Raw genomic sequence first — 25,066 nt, forward strand, 5'->3', positions numbered from 1 at the left:
ATTGATAGCCTGCTGGGTGGCTGCTGCACGTGGAACTTAGGGGAGCAGGGAGCTGATGGGGGGCTGTCGTACACCCTGGTTGCAAGCCCACCAGCTAGCTCCAATGGGCTGCTCTTTCTGCAAGCACTTGACAAAGCAGGTGGCTGCCAAACAACATTATAAGGTAGCATTGCACAACTTTAAACACTCATGTTCTTTAATTCATCAGCAATGTAGCAAAGAAACAATGTTAACCTGGACAATTTTAAGTGAGGAGTTACTGTATGTATATTTCTCTTTAGGCTCTCTTTCCATACAAGATGAGTAAAAGCTTAGTACAGTCAAAAGATTTCCTAAATTTCAAGGGAATACATTTTTAATAAGATAAATTACCATTACTATTAGTTACTGGCAAATCCTTATGCATCACATTCAAACTTGCCTCCTGAGTGTGAGATGCAGACCATTAAAGGGAGCTAGGCAATTGACCGTGAAAGCACAAGGTGAAAAATTAGAATCTCAGTATTTACTTGTGTAGAATTAATGTTGTTTTCTCCTGTTGCAGACTGCAGACTCTCTTCAAAGCTGCGTAAACACAGGTCTCTTTAATTTAAACTCGTTGGTACACCGAGATGATGAGGAACCCAAAATGATGGACACAATATAGTACTGTTAAGACTGAGGCCAAGTACTTTTATTACAAAGAAAAGAATGTGGCTCTTTTCTTGATACTTACTTTTCTGGGTGCTGCACTTTATTTTTTGTGTTTTGATTTTTGGAAGGAGGGTAATCCAGAAACACACTTGTCATTTTGTTTCAAAATGTGCTGCTAGATTTTTGGTTCTCTTTTAGAAGAGGGGTTCTCATATGTTACCGAATGTGAAACTGGATGTTGTTTCTGCTACTTAAACTTGCCTTTATTCTTAATTTTAGGAATCAAAGTATGACAAACAAATCTGCACAAACACAATGTTTACGAGAAGTGGTTGATTCTAGTTGGAATCTGCTATAATCTTTTATTATGGACATGGACGTGTCTTGCTCTATGAATACTAAAGATCACCATTGTACTCATGCTGTACTGCTGACATAGTAAGCGCTCACATCCAATTTTATCATATTAATAGCAATAAATCAAAAGCTGATATCAGCTTGGAGGCTCAGATTAAAGCAGTGTTTTTTTTTATCTCTACTGTAGAGATTAAAATTTTACTTTGCTTTCAGACAAAGGACTTATTTCTGATTGTCAAGTTATGTACATTTTAGAGACAAAGTGTATAATTGCTTAGTGGGTTTTGAGCCACATTTCTAGCAGCATGGTCACTGAGAAGCTGATTCGTCTGTCTAACATTTAGTGTTAACTTAAAATATTAAGGTTGCATTACAAAGTTCCAGTGTGAATAAATATTTTGAGTAAGGGAGATTGAGGGTGGGGGAAACAACTTCAGGATAAGATTGTACTGCAGCCAGGCTCTCTCCTTCATACCAGTAACAACAAAAGCCTGACTGCCAAAGACTGAGTGAACAGTATTGATTTACAATTCAGATTTGTTACGGTATTTCAAGCTTTCCTCAGTTTAAAAGGAAGAGAGTTCTGTTTCAATATCAGCTGTATGATTGAGGCCAAGTGTTTAACTGCTGAGAGTAACAATATATAGGGCAGTATCTTAAGAGCCCTCTGCTTTAGAGCTCTGTAAAGGTCAAACTCTGTAATATTTTCAGAATTTTGACAGAACAGTCTTTGCAATCCAAAACTGCTGCTTTTGCTGTAAAATGAGAAAATATCTAGGCATTTGTACTGTGGTATCAGGGAGGGTCAGTCCTACACTGAAACAGCCCAGATACATAGAGGCCGTGAACACAGGTGAAAAAACTATTGAAAACATTTAGGAAAGCTTAATAGCAATGTATTAGTTTATATATACTTCTTGAGTCACATTCTCTACTGCTTACTAACCCTTTTGCATTGCTTAAGTGGCATAAAGAGACTGGAAAGCAGCCAGATTTCCTCAGCCTACAGAATACCTAGGCTGGTGCATAACTAGCATTGCTGGTCAGCTTCCTCTGCAATCCTTCTGTAGCCACAAGTGAAGGGAGCAAGTTTGAAGAACTACTATGATTTGGCTTTTCTTTGTTGGTGGGTGGCCACAGGCGGTAGTTGTACCTTGGAGTGGCCCCTAGTCTGTCCTAAGGCATGCAGGAGCCAGTGGTGGCACAGAACCAGTGTCAGAAACAGAACTACTTCTCTGGTCCCCTTCTTCCCTCCCCATGGCCAGCACAATCAGGCCTTTGCCTCCATGTTCTGTGAGGAGCAGGCCAGTCACATGCTTGGTTATAGAGAACCATAAGAGCATTTCTTCTTTTAAGTACTACAGAAGCCTTATGGATGGGAATTTTGGGGTGAGAACAGTAAAGCTTCAAAAACGTTTGCTGGGCCTTCATTGAAATGTCTGTCAGCTACTAGCATGAGGGGGCTGATCTGTGTTTCTGATATGGTTGAGATACAGAAACAACTTTAGTGGCACATTCTAATTTTAGGTCTCCAGTACACCAGCCGAAACACTTGTGATCTCTCTAGCAGACCCTTACTGAGAGAGGATAACAGCTCTGAGTGGGCTCTAGACAAAAGCTGCAGAAAACACAAGTATATTCTCCAATGCTATAAAACCTGTTTAGCTGAGTAGTGTCAGTGAAACACAGTGAGGGAAAGATTGCAAAAGGGCATGTCATTTCTCTTATCACTAACTTCCCCAGTATGAGAAGTGACCTAGCTATGCTGTAGTTCATCTCCTAAACACAGTTAATCATGTATCCTACAGAAAGAACTGAAGTTCCATCTGCAGGTGCCTGTTGCTCTGGTATCTAAGCCCTGAGGTTGTTGCAGGCATGTGAAGAACAGAACACACTTCTGCTAAAAATCTCAGGGCCATCTTGGAGAAAGGGCAGCCAATATCCTGTTCTTATGGAAAGTGAAGAAATGTGTATTTAGGCTAGTGCAAAGGTGGGAAGAGCTGTTGCTTTTTGTCTGGAAATGGTCCTGAAACCCCAGTAATGCTGGTGTCAAATGGAAGTATAGAACAAATCAAGGTTTTGTATGGGAATGCTAAGGCAACTGTCCAAAGGAATCTAGTCTTTAAGGAACATGTGTATGTCTAGAGGTGTCTCAAATGACATAAAGGCTGGTGGCTGCAAAATTTCATTTTTTTCTTTGTTAAGAAAAGGACCCAAACTGAACAGTACCTACCTCAACAGCCTTACACTTACCACAAATGAAAAGCTTTCCAAATTCCTCAGATGCTTTTCTTGGAATGTGTCAATACTGGTGATGTTAATACTTTGGAGTAAAAATCCTACTGTAAAGTATTTTAACTGTGTTGGTACTACTAGTAGATGACCTGTTTGATAGATCAATACCAGAGAGGAGTGATGCTCTCAGCAGCATGGTCTGCTGCCAGTTACACCAGTTTCATAAAGTTTAACTATCTGGATGTGATGATTACATTGATTTCTGTTCCTAGAGCTTGCTGACCAGTTTCTGAAGAAGTGGGATTGAGGGAAATGAAATCAACAGAGTCTGTAAAGCTGAAAAAATGGGTATGAGAGTTCCTTGTAAAGACTAGCAGTAGCTACAAAAATCTGGACTGCTTGGTATTTGAAAGAGCCAAGCTTACAGAGGGCTGTTGACCTCAGTCCAGTGTCAAATGGGAATGAGGCTGGTTCCCTACCACCAAAATATGCAATGTACGCATCTCTATTAATCTTACGGGAGAGACTATTACCCTATTGTTTTAATCTCTGCTCTATAACCTCATTAACTGAGGATTAAAGTTACACTCTACCACACCAAATGTGGTTTTGTTTCCAGTGGGACTCTTCTAGGTGCAACTAGATAGTCAGAATTTTGTTAATGTTGTAACTTAGTGGAGTGAAATAGCAAAAAGGTAAGTTTTGTAACTTTTAAATGTGGATAAATAAAGGCTTCAAGATAGCTATGATTTGTCAAGCTAACATGTTTAATCAAAGAACCTTGAATACCCTTGTGGCAGGATTCTCCCCCACTGCTTTGGAAATGAGACTTTAATTTTCTGTAATAAAACATTTTTATTGTAGTGCTGCGTGTGACTGAAATTTTAAGATGACCAGAGCCTCTTATTGACTATTGTATAGTGTCAATATTCCGGATTCACTGTATTCATGAAAATAAGATCTCTAATCCATTTTATTTAGCATGCTTTCTAGTGCTTTTTCTAATCAAGCTTCTCAAATAAGGGTGGCTTCTTACGTTAAGTAAGAGGCCAGGCTATAGCCTCATTGATCTTAGGAGCAAATTTTTCATTCTAAACTTGACTCTTCTGAATTACATTCCATTACTCCTAGGAGTACAAGCCCAAATGATTAATCTTCCTTCAGGCAAGTAGATCTACATGCTGCTACTGCTGGAGTAGTCCAACTAGATGTGTAAAATCTAGGGCCAGCCCCAGAAAGGCACTGCTACTCTTAATTTCCATTGATTTCAGTGGAAGTCAGGAGCCCATGTGCCTTTGTGGATCTGGCCCTACTTTCTTCCCTTGTAATTCAGTAGCTCTCCTGAACTCTCATTTTACCTCTCTGCTAATAAAGGGAACAGATCCTTACAGAGAATTATCTCCTTGTGGGCTAGGAATGTAGCCAAAGTTATCTTGGCCTTTTTCTTGACCTCATATTGCAAATTCATGGCTTTGAATATTAAGTCTGGTATGCTCTGCACTCATGTGCCTCAATCTCATACAGCTGTCAAGTTTTTTTTTCCCTTTCATTGAATGGGTTTTTGGATTAAGTTTTCCAGATGAATTTTCTGCACTGTTCAAAGTGACTGGTCACAATTTGCCTAAGCCATTTTGTGAAAGCTCACCAGGTGAGGTACAAGATCCTTACCATGATCATAAGCAAGGTTTCAGTTTTCCATTGCCTGTTGAATTAATTCCATGGGGGCAGAACGGTGGATTAGGTTACTGTTACTGGTGAAACAACTGATACTGGGATCTTCAGATTTTATCAGTGTGTGATTTACCTTGTGACAATGATCCAGTTTGGAAGAGTGGGGCTATCAAGACAACCTAATCCTACGAACAAGTACAAGAGTTTGAACCGTAACCAGCTCTCAGTGAGAAAGTTCATTGTTTTCCTTACTCAACCTCCAGCTGCACCACTTTCGCTACATGACTTTGGTATCCACAGTATCTAGCTAAAGGCATCTTTTCTACAGTATAGTAAGTACAGTATAAATATGCATTGTTCTACATTTGCTGAAAGATGCTTGGTAAGCATGAGCAGTTGTGACACTTGCTGTAATGTGAATTTTGAACACTTCTGCTCATGAGTTTTTATAAGCTATCTTGCTTAATGTATGTTGAAAGAAATGTGCGTGCCTTTACTCAAATTCATTTTTCTAAAAATCCACCTAAGCATTTCAGAAAAAGGATGCTGACTTTTGTTTTTGGCAAATGCAGACATAACTTTAGTTGCTTTTATTACAATTGGTCACTATTTTACAAGAATTAGGTAAATTTAATATAAAAATACAGCTTTAAAATTAGTAGAGAAGCGAAATCTGAATGCACAAAGTTGAAAAGCTGAGGTGACGATTTGAAATTAGGTCTTAGCTACTGATCCATTTGGCATGTAAAACAAAACCATGATTTTTTGCAAGTTTCTAACATTCTGGACAGAATCACTCTGAAAATGGAGACAGCCGGTAGCTTGTGCTTATCAAAAAAGATCCAACTTCATCTGTGTGGGGGAGCTTCCTCCTGGCTCACTTCTGGTAATTTGGTTTGTAGGAAAGCATGCACCATTGGCCAGATATTGTTGGTTTCTGTTCCAGAGAAAGATTCCAGTACACCTTTCTTCCTAAAGGGGAGACAAAAGAACAAGTGTAGACAAATCAGTTTTGTCCATTCTATCAGGATCTCCACTTCAGAGTTGAAAGATACTTCAAAGGCTGTCCTGGTGGAGGAGTATTAGCAACATTGTTGACATGTAAGAGTTCAGCCCCAAGAGCAACCTTCTGTTTTCTAAAAGATGAAACTACGTATGTCAAAGGTTTCATGCCTTGTTTCTGGAGTGGTATGCATGGAAGGGAGAGTGAAGTTAGTGACCATATCAGATCTGGTCTATTCCAAAAGGACAAAAAGCACTCTGACATAGTCACTACAGAACTATGAAGAAAATGGAAACAAAGAATGAAGGTTTCAGAGTGGTAGCCCTGTTAGTCTTTACCAGCAAAAAGAACATAACAAGAGTACTTGTACTTAGAGACTAACAAATTTATTTGAGCATGAGCTTTTGTGGACTAATGAAGGGTTGGTCCTAAGGTAAGCAAATACTACATCATCATTGCCGAACATAAAATGACATTGCATTAGTATTTGATAGCCCTAAAACAAGGCTTTTAGAGGCAATCTATTTCATTGTTATATATAGCCCAGTGGGCAAAATACTAAATTTTAAAGTTATTCCATGTAAAACAGAGTAAAGCTGTAACTAGAATGTGCCTTGGGAGTGACTGGTTAGTTGACAAAGATGTTCTGTCAATGGCATTTTTACATAGAGTACACTGTCATTGTACTATGACCCGATGAAATACACCTGTGCCCTCAAGGAAGTCCACTGAAGTCAGCAAAACCATTGCTGACCTAAAAGTACCCTGTCCAACCTCTTCTCTCCAGAGAAAGCACTCCCTCCCTGTCCAAGACATGCAGGGAAATTACTGGAAGGCTTCGGACTATTTGAGTGACAGTCAATTTAGTATTTGGATAAATGTCTTAACATCTAAATCCATTATTATCCCAATGGTATTCATAAAATATCTGCACATTAACTAGAGCACCTTTGCTTAGAGACAGTTTTGGAAAAACCCATCAACTATTCCAAAGCTTGAGTACTTTTCTCTCCCCATTTTCCCCCTGCAGTGCAGCGTACCATGTTCACATCACACTCTTGTTTTTAAAGTATCTGACTCAAATTTTGTATTTATTCACAAGTTTTTCTACCCATTCTCATGTTACTGATTTTAGCCCATTATCCCCTAGCAACTTTTACTACCCTAAGTCCTTAACCAGCCAGTGAGGTAAAAACAATTGGCAGACATTTGATACAATGAAAATTCCGGTAAGAAAATACCTACTGAGACAGAGCTCCACAGTTGTGGAACCTGCCCTTGCTTTTGAAGTGTTGGCCATTTTGATTGTTACTGTAAAGCTTCCTATGACTGCAGTAAAAGGTGCTATATATGACTGTACCTTTTAGTTCCTGAAGTACTATTGGAAAAAAGGTTTTAAATAAGTAAATAGCGGGGGGGATCTACCAGTAATATAACATATGCCATTATGAGAGGGAAAGTGACTTAGCATTTAAGTAGTTATTCACCAATGTGGTATTTGTGCATTTTAAGAGAAAAACAGGTGTTCCTGTTCATCCTAATGTGGTGAGAAGTATTTTCGTTTATTTACTACTTACCGATAATAGTCCAGAACAGGCTTTGTCTGTGCCTCATAAGCCTTCAGTCTCTTGGTAACAGTCTCTGGCTTATCATCATCACGCTGAACAAGTGGCTCTCTGGTAATATCATCAAGGCCCTAATTGTGGTTAAGAGCAAAATGGCTTTATATTTCTGTTTAAGTGGACTTTGTGCTATTCTGTTAGTATCAATTTCTAGTTAGTCAAAGAAAAAACAGCTCTCAGCTAAACTGGAGGACAAGCTACCATCCATATCTTATCTGGTGAGATGTTTACTTTCAGCAGTTTACAAAACATACTTCCTCAAACACCAGATGCATGGAGTAGCTGTGGTTTTCAGATTGTAGTAGAGGAGCACAAGTCAGTGAAGTCACATGTGCTACACGCAGGAACCTATGCATAGTGACCCTTGATGTATGTGGAGCAGAATGGATGTCTAGAATTGTTTCAGTAAGCTCCTTAGAGAACTGGCAGAACTAAAAGGCAGATATGATTTATGGCCTCTGAGAACAGATTGTAAAAGGTGAAGAGCAGCATGGCCATATGACTGGAAGTTAGAATATGGAAAAGATGTTACAATGATTAGTGTACAGCAGACAGCATAAAAACCAACAGCAGAACATTTGCAGGAATGACCAAACAGAACATGGGCCTAAATAGCAGGTTTTTACCTGAACCTCACTTTGCACTTTCAACTTCTTTTGGAGGCACTTTACATCTTAAAATAGTGAGGCTGAGTGAGTGATTTAAAACAGCACTAAAGTCTTCTCAGGCTGCTGCTAACAAGTGGAAGTCATTAGAACTTAATCTTACATGATATAGGGCCAAGTTTTGCCCTCACTTATACACATGCAACACTTTAAGTCATTTTTGTGTATATCAGAGGACAGAATTTGGACCAAAGTATGAGGGATACTGAAACAGCATTCTCTTAACAGTTTTGACTAACCATTTATAAGCTGATTTGACCTGTGAGTTATACTAGCAAGTAGTTTTGGAATTGTTTTAAAAATATTTTCAACAAATTGCACTGGTAGCATTCTGTGATAAGCATATCAAAAGTCAGTAATGAAAAAACATCATGCTCTTATAAGGACTCTGTTGCATTTCAACCATTCAAGAATCCATTTCTTGATTTCACTTCCAAACTATTTCAATGCACCACACTATGCATATAATAATTCCACGACCTCTGCTTGAAGTGGGGAAAGAATGGGTTCCAGGTTCATTAGATAAGTACAATCACAACTCACACTTAGCTTTACATCTTACGACTTAACACTTACAACATCTTTGGGAGGATTGAATTCAAGATTGTAGACTCTGCCACTACCAGGATGGATCCAGCGTGCAGTGAGCCGTTGTTTAATGGTCTCAAATGGCACATCCAAGTTAATCACAGTATCTATCTGACATGTTTCATCCAGAGCCTCTGCCTGTGGAACTGTTCTGGGAAAACCTTTAAGGAAAACTAAAACTAGTAGGAGAGCAAAGGCACAGTTACATTATTTAACACATAGTAAATGGCCTGGATCCAATGTAAAAGAAACTGGTAGTCAGACAGCACAACAATCTCTACTCTGGAGTATCACTTAACTTAGGATTACCTCACCCCCTTTAGTTTTTCTGGATATTGTCCCAGAGTGTCTCCAACTTCCCTTTGCTAGTCCTCTCCTACCCTCTTTCCTCATTTCACTTGCCAGCTACCTCCAAGACAAAGTAAAAATCCATAGCTGCTTTTATTTCCTGTTTCCTCCCATTCATCTTTGTTCCATCACTGGGCACTTTGACTGGACATCAGATTTTGAAAAGTTCTCCACAAAATCCATTCTGAGCAGCCTGGGTGATCTCAACATTCATTACAAAACCGATTTATTTCCAAAGTACTGCAGAAGTCAGGACTAAGTAGGGAAGTAACTGGTAGTAATCATAAAGGGTCAAATTCATCCTTTGTGTCACCATTGAAGTTTACTGGAGATGTTCCAGGGATTATGTCGCTTAAAAGGAAACTAACAACAGGCCTTGTCCTAAACTATCTAGTGTCCAAAGTTCTACTAAAGAACAAGGTCAGTAAAAATAGTTACTTAGATTGTATAGGAGTCTGTGGCATCATTAACAAAAACTAGAAATATACTGATTTTTTTGCCTTTTCAACCATACTTTTGAATCAAGACAGTAGTTAATCAAATTATTTCAGATTAATAACAGATCTGAGCAATGGAGTATCTTTAAGATAACATCTTCGTTACTGAATAAACCTAATCTACCTTGAGAGAAAGAGAACCAATGTCTCTACACAAGGAGTTTAAGCACCTATTTCTAAAGCCTTGTTTATATGGGGCAATTGACCAGCAGAAGCAACTATTCCACTATTGCTATTATTCTAGAATAAAAGTTACTTTTCTGGAATGGTGTCCATAGGGTGAGTTATTCCAGAATATTTAATTCTGTTTTAGCTATGGCAGTAAATTTCCCCAAGCTCTAGCAGGTTTAAACTGAAGAAAGCCCTTTGTGTGTACTATTAGGAAATGGCAATTACCGCCCTATCACCAGAGTAAGGACAAATAAGGCAAATGAGCCTTACAACAAAGCACATATTGAAAAATCTGAGAAGGCCTTACAGCTAGTATTTCATCTTAATGACATGCCCACAAACTGAGGAACTGGTTCACTTATGCCAAGTACTTCACTTTGTCTGTATATGTTACAGTCCTTCGGATCCCATTTGTGTTACAATTTCCATTTCCGAGATGACCTGTAGATGAGGGGAGGTGTCTAAAAAATTAGATGTGAGAGAGTTGGGACTTGCAGTTCTATTGCTGACTCACTTTGTGACTTTGTCACTCAGCCATGCTGTGCCTCTGTTTACTCAACTGGAAAACAGGTTTTACACTTCACAGGGTTGTTATGAGAGCTGAAGTGCTTCAAGACACTTGGATGAAAGGTGCAGTAAGTACCATTTCAGTGAAATCATATTTGACCTACTGCTATATCAAAAAAGGTATGTATACAAACCCCAAAGAGTATATGCAGAGGTACAGTGAACAATGGATATAGTTTGAGTGCAGAGGAAAAGCATTTACAGCTCTTCAAAAAGAAACCTTACTCTAAAAAGGTCACTTCAGTGCCTATAAGTCTCTCCATCTGTAGTGGTTCAGTAAAAGCCAATAAACTGTTTTCAGCCTATGGAAACTCATACTTTGCCATATTAGCAGCTCAGTAAGCAACTCTGTCTGCCCTGGAGCTATCCATGATGAATTGCAGTTACAGAACTAAGGATTTTCAGATGAACATGTTTAGTAGACCAATATTATTTATATAGCATATAAACTCTATTGAATGCCACTGAATTACACTAACAATGATTTTGGCCTAAAGTCCCTGTCCCAAAGTGTTTCCAATCTAAACCGAGAGAGGACATGGGGACAGCATGTTTCACCTGTGGAGCCTTGCTTCATTCTGTCCAATGAGGGCCAAAAATGCTGTCAGCTATACGGCTGCACATTCAGATTCACACTGTTGCAATTGACATCAAATGTGTCTAAAAGTAAGGTATTTCTGCCCCCATTCACTTACAGGATTAAACCTATGTATTCTAACAAGATAGAGATCCTGCTGGGGAAAAAGACAAGCCAGTACATGAACATGTAATTACAGACTGCATACATATAAGAGGGCACAGCTGAATCTGTGAGTGTAATCTCAGTTTTGGAATTTTGTGGCTTGACTGTTTCACTTTGTAACTTTACCAAAAAATGGTTATACCCTGAAAGAATAAGGATTTAAAAAAAAAACAAAAAAAAAACTTCTAGAACAAAATTCTGTTATTTGTGTTACACCATACGACCTAGGAGCCTCAGTCATGGACGAGTTCCCCATTGTAATAGGCCCTGTATGAACTAATACTATTTTCATCTTTTGCCTTCCATTCAAGAATCACAAAACCCTTTGTTAACATTAATTAAGCTTCACACTATCCCTGTAAAGTAGAATACATACTATTATCCACATTTTATGTATGGGGAAACTGAGGCAGAGAGGCTGTGATTTGCCCAAGGTCACATAGCAGGTTAATGGAAGAGTCAGAAGCAGAATTTTGATTTTCTGACTCTCAAGACTCTGGCATAATTACTAAGTGTCCACTAATTGTCATAGAAGTATATTGGAAAGACTTTGTCTCTTTCACATTTTCTGTTTTTCCCCCACACAAATGATTTCTCCCTGTATCTTAATTTACCATCCAGCAGCCAGTGGTACCGGTGTAGATTTTTCAGCTCATTCAACATCAGCCGTGTCATGAGGTCATCTGGAATAAGCTGCCCTTGATCAATGTAGGTCTTGGCAATGACACCGACCTCTATGGAAGCAAAACAAACATATACCAATGTAGCAATACCCCTCGCAGCCCAGAAATCTACAAATAACTTTAGGTCAGAAGCCTGAGGGTGAAAGGGTTGCAAATTATCAGTCACTGACACATGGTATCTTTTAAAAATCTAAAAAAAAAAAGTTTCCCCTCATTTTCACTACACCTTAAAGCAGATGCCAGTGAAGCTATTCACACTGAGTAAAGTTACTCGTGTGTGTTTGCAGGATCAGGTCCTAAGACTGAAAACAGGAGAGTCATCAGTGGAGCCTCTTTTAAAAGGTAGAAGAAATCAGGAAAACAAATGCACTGGGTCCAGTAAGAATGGAAGGGCCTAACTCTGCCCCATATTTCCCGTTCAAAAAGTTAAGGTCCTATTGACTATTTTTCTGCATGTAGTTTAGCATTAAGTTCTACAGTCTGGTGAATGTTAATGTCTTTTACAGATGGATGATGTTTTCACTAAAAGACAAAATCTACATTCCAACTAGATGCCTCCTTGAGTATTTAAGAAAGCAACATGTGTCTGAAACACTATAGGTAGAGAATGTTATTTCTTTCAATTTATCCAGATTTACAAGGAAGTGTTTATATAAGTGATATCTGCTTTCATAAATCGTTTGTGGACACTATTGTATTCACATGGTATTGACTAACATTTAGTACCAGCACTCCCTCATTGGTTTGGTTAGATGGCAACCATTTATTATGGCTGATTTCTTCAAAAAACACGAAGTACACAAAACATGCCCTCTCACATTGCTATGTAAATATGCTATAGCTTAAGCAGAAGTTAGGGGTCTGATGCAGACATTATTTGATGAGGTCCTTTGGCTGATGTTATCCTGGTCAACTAGATCATTGGTTCTCAACCAGGGGTATGGGTACTCCTGGAGGTAAAAAGAGATCTTCCAGGGGGTACATCAGCTTATCTAGATATTTGCCTAGTTTTACAACAGGCTACATAAAAAGCACTTGCAAAGTCAGTACAAACTAAAATTTCATAGAGACAATGGCTTGTTTATACTGCTCTATATACTATATGCTGAAATGAAAGTATATTTATATTCCAATTGATTTATTTTATATTATATGGTAAAAATGAAAAAGTGAACAATTTTTCAGTAATGTGCTGTGACACATTTTTAAGTGAAGTGAAACTTGGCAATACGCAAGACAAGTCAGCCTCCTGAAAGGTACATTAGTCTGGAAAGGTTGAGAGCCACAGAACTAGAGGATCATAATAGTCCCTTCCGTCCTTTAGGACCCAGTCCTTGCACCGTAGAACATGATTGATTTTATACATGGGAGATTTGCAGAACTGAACCATTACTGTTAATTCAGAGACTTTCTTCTTGAGCTAGCTACAGGACCCCAAACAGGAGAGTTGTATGGGGATGGGAAGACACCAAAAAACTGCAAGTGCCAAAACCTTACCATTTTTAAGTTCTTGGCTGCAGTTCGTCTAATTACTGTTTTCTGTATGCTTAAAGACCTAGGAGAAGGCACTCAAGTACTATGGTGACAATGGCAGTAAGCAAACCTGAAGAGAAACAGAAGTTTCCATTTACAGAGTATTACTAGCTCCTTCCTTAGCAAGTCTCACATGCCTGGCAACTGATGCACTCAAGCACTGGAAAAAGTGGCCTTCAGGTTTTGTTTGCTTTTAAAGCAGCAATAGAAGGTCAGGAACATATTCCTTAATTAAAGGCAAAGTGTCATATTCACAATTAGGCTTTGAAATAACACTGTCTCTTAGAGATGGACATCAGCCACACCAATCTGGTCCAGATTTCAAATATCCCAAGTCTAGGAACAATCAAATTCAAAGTTATGGCAGTTTTAAAATCAAAACAACTTGAATCCAGACACTTCTATTTCTTTGTGCCCATGCTACTCCTTTCCTAGTCCCAGGATGTGCTCTTGGCCCATCCTTCTCCAAAAGGCCCGGCTTTCCTTACTCTGCCTACATTGCGGAAAGATTTCCCTCACCATGATCAGCACTACACAGAAGGAAGAAGGCATGGAAACCTGGCCTTCACGAGTTTAGTCTTGGTGACCTAGATACAGTTACATGGGGTGGAAGAACTTCATAAAAATGGAAGGCGAGCCTTTCTCTGCCACCGAATGGAGCTCCTAGGACCCCATATATTCCCCTCTGCTGGGGTCCTGAGGTTTTGGTGGCAGGGGAACAGAAAGCAGGAGATTACACTCCTCTGCAGACCCACCAGTTCCCACACAACAGCATGTGGGGCAATTTAAGTTTTAGTTATATAAACTCACTCTACTTGATCTCCACTGTAGTTGCCCCAGAGCAGCCATAGGGCAGGAACTCAATCAATGGCACTACAGTTCCTCAGGAAAAAGAACTCTCATACATTGAAATTCCAAGTCTTTATCAAACAGTATTTGCTCCAGCCACCCAAAAGCGAACTGCAGAGGAGCCAGGATCTAAAAACCTCTCATGCAGGCAAAAAGTGATCACTTTACTAATGGGGCCAGAGATGAAGGAGGGGTCAGGAGCAGAGTATCTACAACTGAAAGCATTAATCTGCCAACTACTCTACCAATCAGGCTAGTAATATATTTTTATATTGTCCACATCATCCTATATACACACATTTTGCAGAGACTATAAATCTTTGCAGAGCATATAAACAGTAGCTGTTCACAACATCCTATTTTGCAGAGACTATAAACCTTTGACTCAAATACCTAGTATCCTGTAAAGTTTCTCATTCAAGGGGTGTTATACTAGGGAAATGTAGCTGAGTTAAAACTGGTTCTGAGTGTCTTATCCTGGAGGCAACTGTCACACATTTTAGAAATCCAAATATTCAATCTTCTCTATTCCTCTCCTTTTATGCAAGTTCAAGTAATTTAGTAAACAGTGTCTACCACCACAATATCATGAAACCAGCTCTCAGTGCTAACATCGTGCTCTCATCTTGCATATGCCTAGCTTAACCTGCTTTATTAGCATTACTGAGAGCTCCCCACCCTTGTTACCATTTCCATTGCCCCAACTGGCACGGATCCCATACCCACCTAGTTCTGGGTGTGGCTAGGGAAAAAGGGCAAGGACAACATACATTGCCCTACTGCAACTGCCAAGCAAGTAGTTGCTTCAAGACAGATTAAAAGTGTATTTTAAAATAACTTTTAAAGCATGTCAACTCTCCACCTGCTGCCATACTACTATAGTCTCGGGTGCTCTAGCAGTAAGGAGTGCAGGGAATTCCCATTAATGACATTGCAGGCACACACTACAGACCCATGCACGGAGAGCTGGATTCATCGCTCTAGTGCAAGTTTAGCTATTTTCATTTAGCAATGAAACAAAGCAATTTGGCCTGGGTTTTCTTTTTTTTTTCCCTTTGGGGAGGAGCAGGAAGGGAAATGTCCATACTGTGAGCAAAATCTTGCTAGTTTAAACCCTGTTGTAACATTGCAGCGGTGTCAGGAACACCAGGGTTGTCCTAGTGTTTCAAAATTTGGAATGTTTTGCAAACAGGAAAGAGGGTGAGGGGAAGGAATTGGCTCTATTCTTTTATATACCTTATTTCTTTGCTGCAGCAGAGAACCATTGGCCTCATCTACACATGCAAATTGTACCTCTTATACTGGTACAACTAAAGTGGTACACCCAGTAAGTGCAGACAGGGAAGGGGAATAAACTTATTATTCCTGGGGAGATTCTGTGCCAAAAAGATTCAGAATTCTGCATATTTTATTTGTCAAAATAATGCAATATAATCACATCAGTTTCAATTGTTTTGGTAATTTGTTTAAACTACAACACAGAAAAAAGAAATCACAATAGCTATTCAGCATTTCCTAAACACATGAAAGTTAAGTTACAAACACTTGGTAACCTAATACCCAGCATTCCAGTTATAATCTGAATTTTCATTTAAGTTACACTACAGAACTCCAAACAGGGGAGGGGAAAAAAGTAAAATGTCATTTTAAATTGCTCAGACTTTCACACATGAAAGTCATACAGTTTTGCTAATCATTGTCCTGGACCTGGCTGAGTACTATGGGAAGTGCTTGGTTCTGATTGTCCTGATATTTTATTGACTGCTTGTTAAAAGTTTTATTTGCCCTCAAAGTCTTTTTTTCTCCATGCCCCCTCTCTAAATGGGTAAGTAAAATAAATCCTGAGCTATTCTATTGTGCCACTCTAGCACAGGAAAAAAGTGAAGAAGATCTGTGTGCTTTCTATCTGAGGATTCTCTTACTGTCATTTATAATAAGGCTCTTTTACATAACTCTGGCAATGTAGGGGCCTTAAAACTTTCACAGATTTTATGCTCCTAGGAGAATTGACTGAGAATGGGAACAGTTAACTAACAATAGGAACATTAACAATGTTACTATGTAGGCAGGCTGCTACATTTTTGCTTCAGAGAATGAGATCAATTAACTCAGGCAGGCTGCTACATTTCTGCCTCTAGTCTGCCTCGTGCATAATAAAAAGCCCTACCCTTCCACGCCAGTAAAGTGACCAGACAGCAAGTGTGAAAAATCAGGACAGGGCTGGGGGGTAATAGGAGCCTATATAAGAAAAAGACCCATAAATTGGGACTGTCCCTATAAAAATCAGGACATCTGGTCACCAACACGTCAGTGAGCTGCAGTTGTCTCCCCTTCCCAAGCCCTGCCTCCCCCATGCCCACAGTGATCAATCACCCAGGTTCACACACCCAGAACCCACCCCATCTCTGAGTCTGCTCCATTTGCATTTTTCTGAACGGGGAGGAACAGAAAAATGTGGGCCATATGAATTCTGTCAGGAGTAACTTCCACCTGTATAAGGCTCTTTATGCCAGTATAACTACATCCACCCTAAGGTCATGCTAACTGAAGTAGTTATACTGGTACAAAACCTGCATGCATACGAGGCCATACATTTTTACAGAAATCTGGGCCCTGAAAATAATGTAGGACATGATCTGGTGAACTGTGGACCTAGAACCATTGTAATTCTCGGTTCCTACCAAAAGCATAAAATGGATGTCTATTTAGAAAACTTCTGCAATAGCTTAGGGTGTCCTTGTGGGAAGTTACTGCACAGAGCCAACAAACTTCGACCATGTTCAGGCAACAGGTTGCTTAGCAACAGAGAAGGGATCACAAAATCTCCTCTCCAAAGCAGGAAAGCATGATAATAAATGCAGACTGCTCAGGACCCTCAAGAACATGCATTCAATAGGATTCTTCTTTTCAACAACTGAACCCTTGCCAAAGTTTTTAACAGGGTGGCAGATGCTGAAAAGGCAAAGTCTAACTCTAGTTAACCCTCTATGGATTAGTAAACAGTTGTAAATCTTTTCGCTTTTCAAAATAAGACCTGCTACAGAATTGAGAAATGTGGGTTTTTTCTACTATCTTCAAAACTCACAACATTTATTTCTTTGTGAAAAACAAGCTTGTTACCCCCAGTCTTCCTACACAGTAATGTTAAAACTTTGAGAGGCATTTCCAAATAGCCTCCCATCCATCCCCTTCTTCCCAGTTACCACCAAACTTCTTGAGTGTGCCATCTACACCCACTCGCTCAGCTTCTGTCTTGATACTCACTCAAGATCACTTCTGTTCTCCTCAAGGTCACCAATGACCTCCCAGTGAACAAAATATCAGGGATCCAGAACTTGCTGTATAACGCCTTCCAAAGGTCTCTTCTCTATTCTCCTTCTCAATTTCTCCATTCCATTTCTCTGACTCTTTCTTCCTGGTATTTCCATAACTTGGTGTTCCCTTGGTTCTCCTCCTCCCAAGCTGGCTACTCCTTCAGTTGTGTCTTTGACAACTCCTATTTCTGCTCCCAATCCTTCTGTGTTGGTACTGCTTGGTGTTTTAGCCTCATTTTCCCAAATCTATGCTCACTCCCTCTCATGGCTTCAGCTAGCACCTTTATATCCCACAAACCTACCTCCCTGGCCCTGATTTCTCCCATTCTGTTTAGTTTTGCATCTCCAACATCTTATCTAGATGTTTAGCAGCCTTCTCAAAATACTTCCCCATTTCTTAAGCACCTAGGAGCGCCATTCCAGGACCCCACTGTGGTAGGTGCTGTACAAATATAACCTCAAAGAGCTTACAATCTAAACACAGAAAAACAAAACAGATAACTACAGACAAGACTGATGCAGGAATACAAGGAAACAATGAGACAAAATTGGTCAGCATGATAGGCAGTGATCGCATGATAGCACAAGAGCAGCCTAACCACTTTTCAGTTAGTTATAGGCATCATAGCAAATAGGAATTTTTAAGAAGGAATTTAAATAAAGAAGTAGCTTTGCAGATGTTTACAGGGACCTACCTAGTGTGAGAAGTAGCACAGGAGAAAGAACAGTAGTGCTCGTCTGAAAATTTAACAAGGGAGCAACAGTGTTTGGGATCATATGCCAATCGGAGGTGGGAGTCAACACCTCAATTAGAGATAATAGGGGTGGGAGGAGGTGGGGAGAATAGGCCATGCAGGGCCTTGAAAGTAAAGACAAGTAGCTTATGTTTGATGCAAAAGAAAAAGGAGAGCCAGTGAAGGGACCGACATAGTCAAAGCAACAGGGGCTGAAATAGTCAAAGCAACAGGTAAGGAAAATGATCTTTGCAGCTGAATGTATATGAGCAGGGCAAATTAAAACCAACCAATTGATTTCATATGAGAAAGAGAGAGAGAGAGAGAGAGAGAATATGATTTTTTTTAAACTATACAACTAATTTTTAATCTATAGAACAAAATAGCTTCAGAAAATTTTTAGGTAATTGTGAAAGGTGCTAGATTAACTGCTCTAGTGACTGAAATCTTTTAGTTACCTCAATAGGTATAGCATCAGTAGTGCAAGAATACATCATACTTAAGTAACTCATTATAGTGTCAAAGTGCTGAACATCAACATTACCTATACACTCCCATATAAACTGAAATTGTTCTGCCAAGATAACTGAAGAGAAGGTTTATATGCAAGTCAAAGAATGCTTAGAGTGTCCTGCCCACACTACAATCACTGTCAATGTTAGGAATGTTTAGCTTGTCTTAAAAGACAACCGTGTACTAATCTAAGGCCTTGTCTACACTGCCACTTTACAGCGCTGAAACTTTCTTGCTCAAGGGTGTGAAAAAACACAACCCTGAGTGATGCAAGTTTCAGTGCTGTAAAGTGGCAGCATAGACAGTGCACCAGCACTGGGAGCTACTGCTCTTGTGGGAGTAGGAGTTTTACAGCGCTGTCTCCCAGCACTGGTGCCTCGACTACACAGCCACATTAAAGCCACCATGGCAGCACTTTAACATTGGTAGTGAAGACATACCATCAGACTCTGATGGGGGTAAGACTATCAGTGACATCACTATTATCATTAGACTGTATCCACACACAGCGTAGCTACGTTTAAACCCAACTACTTACAAACAATTAAAATGTTAGTATAGACAATACCCACATTTGAAAATTCTGCCCATTGTTTTTTAAACAGTCACTGCTGACAGTTACAACAGCTACTTGTAAACAGGGTAATATTAGGGGTTTGGTCATTTTTTGTTTGTTTGTTTTTAAAGACACAAGACTAAGGCAACATTTTGAAAAGCAATTACTGATTTCAGGCTCCTCATTTTCTGGTAGGTGAACCTGAGACATCTTAAAAGAGGCCTGATTTTGAAAGAAAGTACTTAGCACTTTCTGAAAAGGCAGACTTCTTAAAATCATAGAATATCAGGGTTGGAAGGGACCTTGGGAGGTCATCTAGTCTAACCCCCTGCTCAAAGCAAGGCCAATCCCCAGATAGGTTTTTGCCCCAGATCCCTAAATGGCCCCCTCAAGGATTGAACTCACAACCCTGGGTTTAGCAGGCCAAGGCTCAAACCACTGAGCTATCACTCCCCCCATCTGAGTTTGGGCAGCCAATATTTGAGACACCTCAAAATCACTAGATACTTCTGAAAATCTTGGCCTATGTCACTAAAAAGTCAAATAATGTTTGGCTAATAAGGGGTGGGGGGCAGGGCCAGCTCCGGGCACTAGCCCAGCAAGCAGGTGCTTGGGGCAGCCACAGGGAAGGAGTGGCATGTCCAGCTCTTCGGCGACGGGTCCCTCGGTCCTTTTTGGGGCGAAGGACCTGCCGCCGAATACTGAAGCGGCAACAGTAGAGCTCCCACAGGTTGCGATCACATATTTTGTTTGTTTGTTTGTTTTTTGCTGCTTGGGGTGGCAAAAACCCTGGAGCCGGCCCTGGTTCAGGGGAAGCTACAACCCATCTATGCTTACAAATACAACCATGACAGCAGTGAGCACCTTTAAATATTCCCTAATTTAAGGGGTCATCTCAACTCTTTTTGACTTTCATGGGTGTTAGGACTTGGCCCACAGGAAACAATGCAGTATAGATGGAATCTCACTGTGTGCTTATGAGACTTTTTATGCCTTTTCCAGGGACAACATCTAAGAGTCTAGGTTTAAGATACCATTTAATGTTAAAACCACTAGAACTAAACACTGAGCAATATGCTGTACTTTTACTGAGCACTCACTTCAAGCATGATTTTGCTGAACACTGCTTTACATCCAAGAGCTTTCAAGACATTAAAATCCTCTTATATAAATATTCCACAGATATATTCGTGCATTATATGAGTTTCATGCCAGCTGCCAAAGCAAATACATAAAAAACCCTCTGCAGATGGATAACACTGTAAGAAAAATTAAGGAGAATGCTTTAACCTATACTGCATGTAGAGTCCAGCCACACTCTACGCTTCATCTATTTTTAACAAAACATTAGAAAGAGGTGAAACACAGATGACCATTTTATAAATGTGCACAATTAATATTAACCCCATTTCTGCTGGTTCCTGATAAAGCTCTCTGCTTTAAAACTCCCAGCATTCCATCTGTGGTGTCAGGACTGTATCTTACCCCACCTACCAAATGCAATAAAATGGTTAAACCACAGTTCATCCAAGTGTGGTCCATGGACTACAGGGATGGGGGGAGGGTGTCCTGTGGATAACTAGCTAATTGCATGATACTGTCTAGGAAAGGGAATTAAGGAACAGCTAAAAATGCTTCTAATAATACCACCATTATTCTTCCCTGTAAACTGTGACTGTAGTTGCCACAGGAATGTTATGTGATCAAGAATAAGAAGGGACATGTTTCACAAGACAATTTCTCTATTAAGATATGGTTCATATGAGAAAAAGTATGACAGCCCTGAATTCAACAAAAAGCCTTAAATCATCAGTATCACTGCCAAGAAGCAGTGTTTCACTGTTATGAAATGTGACTGCTTAACCAGTTATTTGGGACACTAAATCTACCCCCTTACCTCCAGATGATTGTGTTTCTATTTAACTGTATGTACATATCAGATTTGTTTCTCAGCACCTCAACACTTTTTAAGTATGATATTTAATTTAAACACATGACCAAAAAGGCCCGCCTGCATTTCACCAGTTCAGCTCTCCCAATCTGTGTCCCCTAACCAAACTCCCCTCTTACCAACCTTTGGAATCTCTGAAAGGAGGAGCTGTTGTCTCCTTCTGGACTCACTCTCTCCCTCCCAGTTGGTCTTATTAATCATATCACGCATTTATGTAGCGCCTTCTGACCCAAAAGAACCCAATGCACTTTACAACTATAACCCAAGTCTTCAGAAGTCCCCCTGCTAATTGTGATGTCATGCCATAATGAGGGCAAGGCGAGTGAGGCACTTGCCTCAGGCGCACAAAGCTGAAGGGCATAGAAACCAGTGGAGATATTTATAACTTGAGTGATCTCCCCCACCACTACCAGCCCCACCTGCCATGCTCCGCACCTCCCCTGAGTGTCTCTGGGCCCCAACATGCTCCCCAGCCCCACCTTCCCAGTCCCGGAGCAAAGAGTCCTGTCTTTCCCCTGCAGCTCCATGCCGCCTCCCTGCAGCAACTGTTGCCGCAAGGTCCTAGTGCCCCCCATCTCTATTGCCAAGGCAGACTGACTCTGAGCCTGTCCTTCCACCTCAGACCCTTCCCTTTTCCAGTGGAACCCTCCACCAGCACAGGGGGCCCCCCACCCACAGTCACCAATCCTGCCCCATCTCTCACCCCCAGTGAGGCTACAGTCAGGGGCAACAGCAGGGGAGGAGGTGCACGCAACACCCAATGGCACCCACTATGGGGGAAGCAAAGGAGATTCCTGGACCTGAGAGGGGCCCCAGGAGCACATGCAGTGACAGTGGTAGGGGTGAATGTGCTGCTGGGGGGGCAGAGAAGGGGAGCTCCTCCCCCAGAGCTTGCTGCTGCCAGCAGGGAAAGGGCTGGGGGGAGTCCTCCTCTCTGTCCCCTGTCCCAGAGCAGCCTGCCTGCACCCCAAACTCATCCCCAGCCCTGCCCCATCCGAGCCCACACTGCCAGACAGCTTTCACACCCCCACCACACCATCAACCCTCTACCCTAGCCCTGAGCTCCTCTAGCACCCCAAACACCTTATCCTCAGTCCCAGGCAGAGCGCTCATCCACCCGGACCCTCTGCCCGAGCCCTGAGCCCCTTCAGCACCCCAAACACTCATCCCCAGTCTCAGACAGAGCCCTCACCCCCCACACTCCTACTTTCACCCTGAGCCCCTCCCACACCCCAAATCTCCCAGCCCCAGACAGAGCCCTCACCCAGACTCTGGCCCTGAGCCCCTCCCACACTCCAAAAACCTCATCTGCAGTCACAACCCAGTCCACTCCTCACCCCTGCCCCCATCCCTCTGCATCTCTCCCAGCCCCAAACTCCCTCCCAGAATCTACACCCCCTCCCATTCCTAAACTCCGTCCCAGAGCCTGCACCTCAATCTCCTGCCCCAGCCCAGGACCTGCAGCCCAGACCTCCTCCCTCACCCAAACTCCCTCCCAGAGCCTTAGGCAGGTGGGGGGGCAGAGTTTGGGCAAGGGCAGGTTCTGGGCACCACCAAAATTTCTACAAACCTGCCACGCCTGATCCTGCCCTGCAGACCTGAACTCTCAGCATTCTCAGGACACATGCTGATACCTAGTGGCCACTGCTGATATCCACAGCACCTCCCTCCTCTTAACCTGTGAGTCCCTCTCTGGATTAGAACTGGACTGGAACCAAAGACCATCTTGGAAGCCCAAGCAGCCAAAAATCATGAGTTAGATCCCCCAAACCTCCCTTTACTGCCACACTTCATTCATTCTTCGGTGGCAATTCGGCAGCAGGCCCTTCCCTCAGAGAGGGACTGAGGGACCCACCGCCAAAGAGCCGGCCCTGGGGGAGGGCACAATTTTATATTCTTGCCTTGGGCGCAAAAATACCTAGTTACAGCTCTGTTCCAAAGTCAGTAACCTGGGCCCTGGTTTTCAGAGCAGCTAAAACTTTGACTGAAGTCCATCAGAGATGTGAGCACTCGGTACCTCTCGAGGAAAGATATGCCAGGCATCTCAAACTGTGGAGATTTGTTAACAAGCATGCAACTGTTTCACCACTGAAGTGTAAACAGCTGGCAGCAGGAATGGGTGGACCAGTGGCATGCAACCTGAGCAAGGGAGTTATGGCCAAGGACACCCAGGCAAACTCTTCACTGAGTGCGGTGAACAGAATGGCCAAGGACACATTCCGCAGCCACCACAGGCCATTTTGATTTACCGATCTCAGAAGGACAAAGGGCCCACACAGTCCCCGAAGGGAATTCAAGTTCAGCTCTAGACAAGGGAGCAGGAGACAGCAGGATCCCCATTACCCAAACACCTGTGGCTACAGCCAGTTCATTCGGGCGTAAGGAGCTGGGCTGTCACTACACAGGGCAGCTCCTAGCACTCCCGTTCCTTGGCGACAGGATAAATGCCACAGCCAGGGGTGGGTAGGCTGGGTACACAGGGTCTTACTGGACTTCGGATCCTCCCTGTGCCAGCTGCACCATCTCCCCTTTCAGGATCACTTCACCAGCCAGCCTCAGGCTCTGTAGGGCCCGCAGCCTCTGGGAGGAGACACGGCTGCTCCCGCTGCCTGTGCCCCCTACCAGCCCGCCCCTACCTGTCCTTCTCTGCAGGTTGTCCCGGAGCAGGTCCCCGCTGGAGAGGTGCTTCAGGGCGAAGTGCTTGACTATGCGGGAGGACACGGTGCCCTTGCCGGAGCCCGGCGGGCCCATGATCACGGCCCGCAGCAGCTGCTGCGCCACCATGCCGAGCCGCCGCGCTAGGGTGCGAGGAAGGAACCGTTCCGCGGGCCGGCGCCCCGGGAGCCTCAGCTGGGGCTGCAGCAGGGCAAGTGCCGCGGGTGCGGGCACAGCGGGAGGCAGCTGCTGCGGGACCGCGCTGCACTCGCGGGGCCAGGAAGTGATAGCGCTGCCTAGAAAGCCCAGCCCGGCCCAGCCCCTCCTCCCCGCCTTCAGCCTTCCCTTCCCCGCTGCAGCAGGGCCCCCCCCCCCCCCCCGTCTCTACCCCTACCCCACCAGCAGCTCGAGCTCCCTCCGAGCCCACACTCCCTACAGCAGGCGGCCCCGGCTCTTCCCCGCTGCGCTGGGCCGGCGGGGCGGAGGCGCTGGTAGGAGCAAGTGGTGCTGATTATAAAAGGCTCCTCATCCTTCATCGAACACTCACGCGGCAGCCGAGTGCAGAGCAGCCTCTAGCTTCGCTGCTGGCCCTGGGTCGGGCTCCCTGGGCTGGTTGGGTGACAGGAGGGAAAGAAGAAAAGTCGGAGGGGAAGAGACAGAGGCAGAAAGGAAAGGGGGAAGATACAGAAGGAAAGAAAGAAGATACTGACAGGGCAGGAAAGCGGGCAGCTGTAGAGGTGCCCTGCGCTCGTCATGAATCAGTGGCACAGTTCAAAAGGACTTGCCAGGTTCTGAGTGGGAATTAACAGAGGAGATGAAGTAGGGGATTCCTGGTTAATTTCATATCAACCCTATAACACTGCCCCCAGAGTGAAAGTTTTAGCACTGCTCTAGTCATCTCCTTGAAGGCCTTGGCTGGGACATCATGCCTGGCAAACAAGTCCAATATTCCAGCTAAGCCAATGAAGCACTGCTATACAACAGTTCACAGGCTGCAAGACAGCTCTGTGTCCAGTAGTTCCTCAGAGAACTAAGCGTAGCAGCTCAAGATGCAAATAATCAAAGATGAAACTTTTCAAGACAATAATTCTGGCACAGAGACAAAAAAGGCTGAAGAGGTTGCTATCAGTCCGATATTGGATGTCTATACCATGTGGCAAATGGTCTTGGGTTAATATT

At 42.5% G+C, this 25,066-nt stretch overlaps 2 protein-coding genes across 2 annotated transcripts in view; one reads left to right on the forward strand and one right to left on the reverse strand.

The window, feature by feature from the left end:
- Nucleotides 1-4,088, forward strand: part of CDC37L1 (cell division cycle 37 like 1) — a 15,268-nt gene extending 11,180 nt beyond the window's left edge. Inside the window, exon 7 of the mRNA XM_030566028.1 lies at nucleotides 545-4,088. Within this exon, the coding sequence (XP_030421888.1) occupies nucleotides 545-646 (102 nt within the window). The 3' untranslated portion in view covers nucleotides 647-4,088. The remainder of the gene's footprint in view (nucleotides 1-544) is intronic.
- Nucleotides 3,191-24,556, reverse strand: AK3 (adenylate kinase 3). Its single transcript, XM_030566029.1, has 5 exons — nucleotides 24,435-24,556; nucleotides 11,714-11,833; nucleotides 8,763-8,953; nucleotides 7,477-7,595; nucleotides 3,191-5,868 (listed from the first exon to the last, which is right to left on the reverse strand). Exons 2-5 carry the CDS (start codon nucleotides 11,772-11,774, stop codon nucleotides 5,745-5,747), a joined length of 495 nt encoding a protein of 164 aa, XP_030421889.1. The 5' UTR covers nucleotides 11,775-11,833; nucleotides 24,435-24,556; the 3' UTR covers nucleotides 3,191-5,744.
- Between the last annotated feature and the right edge of the window lie 510 nt (nucleotides 24,557-25,066).

This window comes from Gopherus evgoodei, chromosome 6, assembly GCF_007399415.2.
Source record: "Gopherus evgoodei ecotype Sinaloan lineage chromosome 6, rGopEvg1_v1.p, whole genome shotgun sequence".
NCBI lineage: Eukaryota > Metazoa > Chordata > Testudines > Testudinidae > Gopherus > Gopherus evgoodei.